We start from the raw sequence: 12,814 nt of genomic DNA, 5'->3' as shown, positions 1-12,814 counted from the left end.
GTGTTGCACGACAAGTAACTTGGCAAGACTTCAAAGCATACATCAGTTCATGGTTTATGTTTTTTCGAACCCTACATGTTTCTTTTGGACTTATTAAAAATCTCCTTGAAACAACCATACACATGTATATAATATACAGAATGAAGGCATGATTAATAGATTTCATCATTATCACAAGCCGTATGATTTTGTGTTCTGTTTGTTTTTGTGATGTTTTTTCCCCACGTTCAGCAAATCTATAAAACCTATTAACCAATTAATTTGTAGTTGCTTTTTGATGAACCAAATCACATCTGTAAAAATAACTCCACCATACACCCTATTATTCTAAATTGAAAAGGACCAGTCAGACCGACAATCAATTAGAAGTTGTATTTATACAATGTACATGTATCTAAAATATCACTGCATATGATTCCATACTTTTTCAGTCTTTAAACCAAAATATAAGTCAAGAGAACAAAAAATCATTCCAGGTATAAATAATATTTTTATTATCATACATCTATTTATATATATATAATTATAATGCCATTAATGTATATTCATATTCAATAATTTTTTTTTCATTTCTTACAGCTTATGACCATAGGGTTACAAATTCAGCATCTAACCTGTCTAAAGAAAAATCCAACAAAATTGAGGTAAAAAAAGAAAAAAATACAGATGGTCAATGCAATTTCAGTACTACATATGACACAATATTTCACACTGCCTACATAGATACTGCAGACAGCATCATATCAGATCCTATTCAAAATCTATTTGGTGATTCAGCTATTACAGAAATTACTAATCAATGTAAGACAAACAATGAAGTTGAACAATTTTTTCAAAGCTTATTCAGTGACTTGTTCAAATTTAATGCCAATTTATGCTTGTCTCATGACAGAGAAATGTTCTTCTCCAAATTCCATAAAGTAAGATTAAGTAAATCCGTGACAGAGGCATACAGCACCCTGTTTAGTAGTAATGAATTTCTTGAATCCGATTTCAAAAACTTCTTGCAAGTGTTCATGCTTGAGCTCATAAATCAACTTCTGAATCAACAATGTTTACACGAAACACAGAAATCTAACATTCAACAATCAGAACTTTCCGACAAAGACCAGAGTATTCTATTCTACATAAGTGGCTACATCATAAGAGCATGCAGCAAAAAGTGTTGTAAATTGACAGGTGAAAAAAAAGGTTCAAAAATGGCTTGTATAGACAGATTGAGGTCGCAATCTAGCACCTCTTCATTCCTCACCAGATTTTCTAAATGGACCATTAAGAATGACCGTGGTGGGCTTATTGTGCCGTGTGACAACTTCTACCTCCTAATCCGTGAGTTTGAGATGGTTGTCAAGAAAAACATTCCATCCAACATATGTGCTTCATCATTCTTGTGTAAAAAATTACAGGAGAATATTATGGAATCCTATATGGTGAAATACTATTCCGAAAAGGTTTTTACAGACTTAGATTTTTCTCAATACATACTTGTTTTGGAGGACATAATCAAATTGTTTCTAACCATTCGTGGAAATGCTTTCACTCGTGTCCATCGTAATAATATAATACAGAACAAAAAAGTTGTGAAAAAAAGCTCAAGCAGTCTGAGACAAGCGTTGAAAGAAAGACATGTTAACAACTAAGTATGAAAGACATTAATTACTGTACATGTAGTATGAATGACAATACAAATACAAAATATATGTACACAAATTACTTATATCATTTCTTAAATAATAATAACAGTATTTACAAGGTAAACAGATGGACCTGTACATTATGGTACATGTAGATGACCATGTATATATATATATATATATTTTAAATATGAATTTTGAATTATGGCTATCTATGTATAGCTACAAAAAATATATGAATTTTGAATTATGGCTATCTATGTATAGCTAGCTACAAAAAATATATGAATTTTGAATTATGGCTATCTATGTATAGCTAGCTACAAAAAATATATGAATTTTGAATTATGGCTATCTATGTATAGCTACAGACTACAGGTACATGTACTTCATTGTATTCATAAATGTAAACAATATGTCCTTTTTTTTAGTAACTTAATTTTTAAAAAACAAATAAAACAGTGTAAATATCTAGTTGCTTAAATTAGTCTTTTACAAATTATTTCTTGTTTAGATTTCAATAAAGGTAAGAATTTTGATTTGTTTTCTTCTTCAAAAAATTATTTTAAATAGAGCACAGTTAAAGCAAACACCATGAGCTTGTTATGAAACTACCTGTGTATACATATAACTTGTAGCAAATATGAAAAGATTATACTTCATTATAATATAAGGTATTATGGTATTACATTATGGACTTTGATGCTTTTTAAATTTAAGTTAAAACTGACAAATTTATACCTTCTATACATGTACATGAATGTTATAGCTGTTATACTAGTAGTATGCATGAATTAAATATTTAAGTACATGTGATTTCATAATAAAAGAAGAAAAATTATACTTCTTGTCTTGTCTATCATTTCCCTTATAATTACAGTTCAGGTGTCAAAATACTTTCCCCAGTCTATCTTTTTCTTGGTAGCTTAGTATTGTCTATTGGGATGTTTTCCCGGTTCGCACTGATGTTACCTCTTCTTGGTTGGAGAGCCTGGGAACCAACGGCACGGAGTGTTGTCATCATGTTTCTCACTTCATATACTGACGGGTTATTGTTTGCTCCTGATTTGTGTCTGTAATGTCCAAAATGTTGTTCCAGGGGATCTTGATTAAAATGATGTGTAAGAACAAAATCAGCACCAGCCTCAAGCAGAAATTTAACACATTCGGTAATAGATTTTACACTGATTTTAAGTCCATCTAATGTTTGCCTACTCAAAGTCATGGCGGACTTTTGTTTAGTGGTTGCAGCAATGTTTCTGTTTTCAATATTTTGTCGCCACTCCTCAAAGTATCCCAGGAAAGTTGTTGTCAGCCACTCCAAACGGTCGTCATTTACATCTGTATATGGGTTCAAATTTGGATTTCTTTTGTTGCGACCTTCGAAAAGACTTCGTACATTCAGACAATCAAAAAATCTATCAAAATGTCTAATGAAACATACAGTTTCAGAAACACTTTCATCATAAAAATGTTCTAATGCATTAGCAACAGTTCCACTTAATATCTGAGCGGCCAGATTGACTTTCATATAACTAAAAGCTGTCAAATCAATATGCGGTCTTGATAATTTTGGACATGGACTATAAATATCTTGTTCGCAATGTTCTTCAAACAAACGGACCAAGTGCATCCATGAAATGTCTTTTTCCCTATTCCATAACTGACGAGTTTTCTTGTGGGAATACGAGTTGCTTAAACAATTTCTGGCGGTCTTCAACAGATGTGGCACATCAGAAATGAAATACAAGTTACGGTTCTCATCATGGGGGTTCTGGGTGAAATACACAGGTTCTGTACTGTTGTCTAATTTGTGCAATTGGAAGAATTTTCTGTTTGCAGAGGCTCCATCACATGTACAAAATAGGACTTTAAGTTTAACTGAGCATTCAAGGATTGATACAGCTTTCCAAAAGATCGGGTATAAAAAGTCTGCAGTTATACTGTTTGTTGCAAAGCCTGCAAAAGGAAACTTGAGATTTGTAGTTATACCTCGGACCATTATCACTAGCATGAACTTTGCCACTTGTGTTGGCTTGCTGTCATTTACAGCTTTCTCTAAGTTCATGATTTGGTTGCTGATAGAGTCTAAATCACAGTACCCAATTAATTCTCCTGTGTGCTTGTCATAAACAAGGTCTTCTTTAATGCGGATCTCATCAAACAATACTCCTACATAACTTTTGTAGTTCTCTTCAAACATACCTACAATAATAATAACATCTCAAATTATTTTGTCTCAATATTGTACAAATACATATCAGTCAGAGCTCAGACATAAATAAGTCTGAATCTGCTTTTGACTCATGGAGGTCTAAATTTGTAAGTTTTAGGATTAGTCTCCCTTTAATGCAAGACAAAATACGACTTACATAAGTCAAATGTTGTTAAGCAAGAAATAATTGACCAGAATCAAAAAGTTGCAAATATCGACTCCTACAAGTCGATAAGTGATCAAAATTGGTTAACTTCAAGACCCACGCATATTTATAAGGAGGTCATGCATCTAAATCAAATAATGACAACATTGAAAGACAATGCTTTGTCTTCTAAAGAAAAATATGAATGAGAGTCTAAAAAATCGGAGATAATGTTAATTAACCTTACAATGCAACCACCTGGAACTACACTTAATGAGGAAAAACATCTGTGTTTAGCAAGGATGTTCAATTCGACAATTACATATAGATAGCTCAAGTCCTTGTGAACTCTCAGACAGGTTTTTGCTGTCATAGGTTGTGTAGTTTGGCCACCAAGTGAAATTAAGTTTTTTCATCAACATAAATAGACCTAAACAAGTCTGTCATTTTATGACTTAGATAAGTCTAAAATTGAAAACTCATTTTATGATAAATACATGTTTTGACTTCTTTAAGTCAAAAACAAAAATAGACTTGTTTATGTCTGAGCTCTGACTGCATATATAATATATGCATGCATGCAGTGTTATCAAGATAGAAGTCAACTAATTCCCTGTCAGGCCAAAAAGAAATATATGTCTGTTTCCTGCTGCCAAGGCAAATAAATCAGGGTTGGTTGGTCGGGATTTTTTTTTTCTTAATTTTTTTTTTGCACTCCCTGTCAGATTTGCAGTCGGTTAAATGTCATGTTTGGTTAGGGTTCTATACCCCCAAAATGATTTAATCCCTGTAAAGAAGCTTTAATTGAATAATCCTCCCAATGCCGACAATTCTAAACCTTAATTGTAGCACATTTGTGCTGGGAGCAGCCATTTTGATTATTTGGGCATAGTAAGATATGGATCTGGATTGGACCGTAAACAATTTCTTACCAGATTTTAATAAAAATATCTAGGGTCTGGGAGTTTGAGTCAGGGTCGGTCGGGAAACAGACATACATATACTTTTTTTTGGCCTAATGGTTACATGTACAGTATGAAAAACATGAAAAACAAAGCAATACTGCCAAAAACTAAAACAAAACAAAACAACAAATATATATATATATACATGTACATCATGTACATCCAACATTCTTAAACATGATAAACATGCTTGTGAGTTATGTACTTCATCACCTATTCAAAATATTCCACATTAATCCAAGTGGTTGCTAATATAGGGAATCACTGAAGAGTGACCGGAGCGGGACCCCTCTTAGGGCAATAGTCAGTCAGTGGGCCCCACTAATGAAAATTCCTGGATCCGCCACTGAATCCAAATTATATTTGTATTCATCATTATGGTATATTTAGGCTGCTGTTTTTTTCTTCAGCATGTTTACGTCTGTTGCCTTTTTTGCCATGCATTAATTGTCAGTTTATTTTCTTAACTTTACATCATCATGTGTATTGTACATGTATAAAATCAACATGTTCATGTATAACCAAAGGTACATGTACAGTACATGTAAAATATATTTTTTAATCTTATGTTACAATGTACAATGTATAACTCAATATCAGAGATATATAAAGCCTTCAAACAATCATGACAATATACATATATGACATGTAGGAAAGAAGGAAACACAACACTTTGGTTAAGACCCTCCATTTTTTAGGTCTAATTATAATCATTTTGAAATTTTAGAGTTTTAAATATAAATTCAAACAATAAATGTATTTTGCTTCAAGAATTTGTGACAATGAATTTTTACCATGACTTCATGATCCTTAAATTATCTTAATAAATTAATGCCATATATATATTATTGATCATGACTGAGCACTACACTTAACAAGTGTTACATGTACATACCTAATTTCTTTGCTTCCTCATGTAACATTTTGGTAACATCTGGCTGAAATCCCAAGGCACTCTTAGTGTAGTGTGAATAATCAAATAAGGTCCTTGCACTGGGCAGTTGTATAAAGCCAGAGTCTCTCATGGCATCGTAAGCTTTGGCACTTTTGTTCCTCATATAAAGACACCACCTAATTATCATTGGATGCCACCTCATCCCATTTTTGCCAGATGTCTCAAATTTACACTGTTGTTCCCAAAAAAGTCTTTGTACACTGTTTGGGTCTGGATATGCTTTCATAAATTCGTCGTTACATGTGGACATCAAGTCTTTTAATTCAATGTTCTGCACTTGGTCAAATGAAACACCATCCTGGAGAATATCCTGCTTACATTTTCTCTTCAGTTTTTCAATTTCTGATGACATAGACTTCATTTCATCTCGCTGCTGGTTGATTTTTTCTATCAGGTTTGATCTACTCATGTCTTCATGTTTGATTGTCTTGTGCACAAAATCTGTTGGAGGTGAATTCTGACGCTCTACAGCTCTTTGGTGTCTCTTTCTTAACATGCGACGGTCATCTAAACATTGTGAACAGCGCTTTCCTCTGACTAACAATGAACAATGAACTGATCGGATTGTTGATCCGTATGAAAAAGTCCCTGATGTGGCACTGAAGTTACCTTCCCTGTAGCTGCGAATAGTGTTGGTGACCTTGTCACTGATTCCACATCCAACTGGAGTTATATACTGATATTCCTCATCAGGATTTCCGACACAGACAGAAAACCACTTAAGACGTGCTAATAATTTTGTCACAGATTCTAAGCTATCATATTTTGTTGGCAGTCCTGTCCAAACATCATTGTCTCTTGGCACTTCCTTCCTATGTACATATATTTTGGCACAAAAGTTACTGTCAATAATAACTGATAGTTTAATGCTCATTTCTCTACAACTGATCTGGTACAGTTCAACTATGCAAATCTCCATATCTGTACAGCTTAGGATATATGGATTGCTGATGTTACCTTGTAATGAATCGCATAAAGTCTGAAAGGGAGAAAGGCAAGGTTCTTCAGGTTCATTGCGTGTCTCAGTCACTGTAGATATCTCTATTTCTTGAGTAATCTGTTGCTCTGTGCCTTCCACTGGTGCTATAAAAAAATCTGCCTGACAATCAAATTGAAGTGTACATGTTCTTTCATTCTCAAATAGCTGTTCTTTTGCTGCGTAAGTGTGGTCTGAGTGTTCATCTAACATGTGTTCTGCTTTGTCTTCACCTGATGCATTAGAAATTTCCTCCGAACGTACAAACTCGAGCAGGGATGAGTCTTGATTAAAACATGGTTCATCCTTTTCATCTTCAGTGGGGTTGGAAACTGCAACTGATATCTCCTCCATAATGCGACCAACTGCTGGCCATGGTCGAGGATTACTTTTCTTTTTTACTCCTTTTGTAAGCTTACTACCTCTTTTCCTCTTTGGCATTCTAAATAAAAAAAAAATAAAAAATTTAGAATTGAAAAAAAAATTGAGTTTGTTGAGCCTATTATTGATTATCGTGATTATATACAACATCTACTAGTATTTGCCTTACTTTTAAACTTTACTTCCTATGTCATGCAACAATATTCAGGTTTTATTATGCTAAATCTATTTTAAATATTGTTCTGTCCTGTATGGGCCTTTTAAAGCTTACTATTTAAGGCCACACTTAAAAATATTTTGGTTGGACGAAACCGTACCCAATGGTCGAGACAGTGGGTAGGTAGGTAGGCATTTTCTTTTTTTTTTCAAAAAAAGAAATTGAAGTACATGTATCAGATGTTTATTACTCTTCATGCCTATTTGATTAAAAAAAAATTCTTCAAATCAGGACAATAAAAGAATTTGATTAGGCAAATTTTTTCTGGGTAGGTAGCGTTTGGGCAAACAAACCTAATATTTATTATGGCCATAGGTACATATATTGGATATGTTTTTGTCAATTGTTGAAGGTTGTACATGTACAGTTAACATACAATATAAGTTACTGACATCAACTTCATTAAGTAATAATCTTTATTTAGTGTCTGCTTAGCACTATATTTTGAGTCAGGTTGTTGTTTCTTTGATATATTCCACATTTCTTTTGTCAATTTTATAATGTTTATTGTGTACAAGTTTTATATCATCTGTTTGAGGCAAATTAAACTTACAAAAAATTCAGCAATTTTTCAATTTGTAAAGAGGGGCTTATAAATGGCACCAGAACTGTAACAGTAACTCCACCAAAACTACAGACTGTGTTTTGAGGTAATAGGCATGGTGTATAAGTTTCCTAACATTTGGTTAAGGGACAGACAAGAAACTAATTACAAATTTTAACAAGTTACATACACGCGTGAAAACATACTAGCTGGTTATATGGTATGGGCTTTGCTCATTGTTGACGGACGTACGGTGACGTATAGTTGTTAATTTATGTGTTAGTCTCTTCAACTTGTGGACCGTTGTCTCATTGGCAATCATACCAACTCCTCTATTTAAATAAAATTATAATGTTGGATGTGGAGGGGATATACATGTTACTGTATTTGTCTAAATATAATGTACCCCGTGATGTCCACACATTTTTCTAATTGCAGACTATGTCGTAAAGGTTTTGCTCATGGTTGAATGCTGTACGTTGAACAATATATAGTTGTTAACTTCTAGGTCGTTGGGTCAGGGGTAACTAGTAGTCTCATTGACAATCACACATGTTTAAATAACTAACAATGCTAACTTTTAAAGACAGAAAGAATATCTACCAGCTGAGGATGAGCACAAAGATTGCCTCTTTGTCAAAGGATTCATTTTTGATTGTAAATGTACAATTTGTAGATCAGAAAGACAGAAGTGTGGAACAATTAAGATAGAAAAAAAATCGAAATCAAAATTTTACAAATTGAAACTGTCCAGAATCCGTTGTTAAAATGTTTACATTGTAGTAAATTACTTCATATTGAGATTAAAATAATTTATATTTGAACTGTTTCTTTAATTGTCTACTCATGCAGATATAAATTGAACAATATAAAAGGAACATTTTTTACATATGACCATTTGTACTAATAGTAAAATCCAAACATTGCAGCGCACCGCATGAATAGCACTTTTCAAATTTTAAATAAATGACACAGACATTTTAAAACAACTATATGTCACTTAATGGCCTTCAACAATGAGCAAAGCCTATACTGCATATAGTCAGCTATAAAAAGCCCTGATAAGACAATGTAAAACAATTCAAATGAGACAACAAGCAAAAAAAATAATGAAAAACACCTATATGTAACACATAAACAAACGACAACCACTGAAATACAGGCTCCTGACTTGGGACAGCCACATACATAAGTAATGTGGTGGGGTTAAACATGCAAACAGGGTTATAAAAAAAAACAATGGCACAATCTTCATAGATGCCAACCCCCTTTTGACACAATCAGTAACAAACTATCAAATTTTCCGTATTTTTGAAAAGTTTTCAGTAATCATTCATAAACGTGCATTTACCAATAAAAATTACTGACGAGTGGTTGCAAAGTGATGTGCACTAAAATTTGTCGTTTAACATGTTGTCTGTAGTAGCATTCCATTCATTAATTGTTCAGATGTTCTCTACTCGTACATTTTCGTTTTGTCAAGGAGAAGAAGAGAAAGGGGGAAAGCTACTTCATAAAATGCAAGTTTGCCTCTTCGGAAGTCAGTTAGTTACCCAACAATAGGTTGATAACTCCCGAGAAACCAGAAGCATTACATTGGCGTTTTCTAAATACCGGACCAGGACGGAAAAGTAATGATAAAAATCCGTGTTTTACAAAAAAATAGAAGAACCATCAGAAGTAACCAGGCAGGATATAAAATGTGCAGCAAGAGAAAGTGTTTTAAGAAAATGGCAGAACCAATGGGAATCAAGTCAACGTGGCAGAAATTATTACAACTATCATCAAAAAGTCTGTCAGAAAATACCAAAAGATTTACCATCCAAATGGTCGTTTTCAATTACTTCTAGTTTGAGAACAGGTTATTGTGATCTAAATGATTATAAATCCAAAATTATACCATCATCAGACAAAAACTGTTCCTGTGGAGAGCCAGAAACTGTAGAACACTACCTTTTACATTGTTCTAACTATGAGGAGGCTAGAGAGAGGATGAGAACATCTATTTACTTTATTACAGGAAATATACACATGGATTTAGACACCTTATTAGCAGAGACATATAATACAAGAGATTGGCAACTCGGCGAAATCCCGTAATATCACTCGGCCACATTTAAATCTCGCGAGATCTCTTTGGATAATAGAGTCATTATCAAAGTATTAAAAGTACTAAAAGTAAGGGCGAATGTGTACGCATAAATTAACTGCTTCAGTGTTAAATTTAACATAATTAATTAAATAATTAGACTTCATACATAATTATTTATTTCAATGTCATTTCATTTTGATTTGTATTATATATTATCGAAAAAGAGACATAATTTGATATTGAATTTAAATTAAGAAAAGGGATATTAATTAAATAAATAATACTTGATAAATTGTATTAGAGTTCATTTTAATTGATAGTTCATAATGGATTTTTATTGAATATACACCTCTCTCGGAAATATAATTTCACAGGTGACATGTATATTCGATGGTCAGGTAAATCACAACCTGTGAAAAAAAACAAGAGTTTTAATTGACCCCTTGTAAACAAGACGTTGTTACACCACAGGTGTCCACACTCTTTCCGAAAGTACTATTTACAAAAGTAAAGATGATTAATGTGTTAAAAAAAACTTAATTTGTTGTATATTTATCGTTAATCATGATCGACTTTTGTCTTATATTCATGATTTATATAGATAATTAAAAGTTGATTACTTTTTGTGTTCATTATTAATTGGGCTTGTATTGATTTGTTTTTTTAGGATTGTCGGTAAATTGTTGTTTTCTAAGTGTGATTTTCGAAATTTCCTTATGAGCTTGCATTGAGTTGTTTTTTTTATGATTGTCGGTAAAATTTATGGTTTCTCCTTTTCATGGATTGTGTATTTAGGACATATATTTAATAAAAAAATGGCAATTTTTGTCTCATTTGAAATAAACTACATTCATGTGCACGCATTATGTCGAAGTCCGATTTTATTTCGTGGGATGACGATCTCAATAGTTACGACTTGGATATACTCCTAGGTGAATACACTGATAACGAACTTTTTGTCGATAGTGATAGTGAAGAAGATATTAGTGAGATACCAGCAAAAAAACCAAAACAAAAAGAATTGAACAATAGTGCAACTGCACATGGATATGAGTGTCCCCTTTGCAATAAATATCTAAAAACTTTAAGTGGTTTCCGTGGTCACACATCAAAGCAACACGGAAGACAAGACTTAAAAGGTACAGTGAATTTACTTTTCTTTGCATTATCTTAAATACAAATGTCATAACCCTCGTCCTGAACGAATGTAGGACAGAAAGTCACAATTCAGCTTTGAACAGGAAAACACTCAATTAAAAATTAAATCTTGAGTTTTTTTCTTCAACTATTTATTCAATATATAAAGCAATTTTGTAATTATAAAATTCAATAACGGTCAAATAATAGTTTAGTTATGAAAAAAAAAATGTTAAAGTGGCTTAAGTGTCAAGAAACGTATCCGATTAAAATTTTATGAATTTGCATTTGCATTTATGAAGGCTTGTGAACAATTTCCTTAACTTTAACATGAATAAATAGAATTATTTCAAGATCTTTCTCTAAAATATTTGAGCAATTTTCAACAAACTATAAGTGACTTTTTGTCCTATCAAAACATGTGACTTTCTGACCATTAACCCGTCATGAACATACATGAAATATATGCCACTGGACATCAATTTTCCAACAATCACACTTTATGACAATTGAAGACTTTTGATCTCGAAGGAAAAACCATATTAAAATTGTAAGAAACTGCTTAATAAACTAAATGAACCCATAGTAGCAGATATATTAGTCTAAGACGCATGATTTGTAGTTGTAATTTGGCTTTGAACTATAGCTGTCAGATATTCTCAGATCTGTTTGTTGTCTTTTTTTATCGGAAAGTATAAGTACCCGGCCAAGTCCACTTGTATTTTTGTCAATCTGATGAGTTAAACCTTTTTCAACTTATTTTTATAGTTCGTTCTTACGTTGTATGTTATACCACTATCCCAGGTTAGGGGGAGGGTTGGTATCCTGCTAACATGTTTAACCCTGCCAAAATATTTTTGGAAGCGACTGTCCCAAGTGGGAAGCCTGTAATTCAGTGGTTGTCGCTGGTTTATGGTGACATATTTGTTTTTCATTCATTTTTGTATGTATAAACACGGCCGTGTCTGCATCATTTTGGTCTTTTGTGTATAGGTGTCTCAAAGGCAATCATACCACATTTCCTTTTTTATATATAATTGCTACCCGTTTGTGTAAAAGTTTTGTATTAAGAAACATAATATTGTGTTGCACGACAAGTAACTTGGCAAGACTTCAAAGCATACATCAGTTCATGGTTTATGTTTTTTCGAACCCTACATGTTTCTTTTGGACTTATTAAAAATCTCCTTGAAACAACCATACACATGTATATAATATACAGAATGAAGGCATGATTAATAGATTTCATCATTATCACAAGCCGTATGATTTTGTGTTCTGTTTGTTTTTGTGATGTTTTTTCCCCACGTTCAGCAAATCTATAAAACCTATTAACCAATTAATTTGTAGTTGCTTTTTGATGAACCAAATCACATCTGTAAAAATAACTCCACCATACACCCTATTATTCTAAATTGAAAAGGACCAGTCAGACCGACAATCAATTAGAAGTTGTATTTATACAATGTACATGTATCTAAAATATCACTGCATATGATTCCATACTTTTTCAGTCTTTAAACCAAAATATAAGTCAAGAGAACAAAAAATCA

At 32.7% G+C, this 12,814-nt stretch overlaps 1 protein-coding gene across 1 annotated transcript; it reads right to left on the bottom strand.

Moving 5' to 3' along the window:
* Nucleotides 1-470: 470 nt before the first annotated feature.
* On the bottom strand, nucleotides 471-7,650 carry LOC143083522 (uncharacterized). The gene is made up of 2 exons (XM_076259774.1): nucleotides 5,855-7,650; nucleotides 471-3,839 (listed from the first exon to the last, which is right to left on the bottom strand). Exons 1-2 carry the CDS (start codon nucleotides 7,419-7,421, stop codon nucleotides 2,542-2,544), a joined length of 2,865 nt encoding a protein of 954 aa, XP_076115889.1. The 5' UTR covers nucleotides 7,422-7,650; the 3' UTR covers nucleotides 471-2,541.
* Nucleotides 7,651-12,814: the final 5,164 nt, after the last annotated feature.

This window comes from Mytilus galloprovincialis, chromosome 7 (assembly GCF_965363235.1).
Source record: "Mytilus galloprovincialis chromosome 7, xbMytGall1.hap1.1, whole genome shotgun sequence".
In the NCBI taxonomy this organism is placed as follows: Eukaryota; Metazoa; Mollusca; class Bivalvia; order Mytilida; family Mytilidae; genus Mytilus; species Mytilus galloprovincialis.
This window is presented reverse-complemented; position numbering and strand designations above follow the sequence as displayed.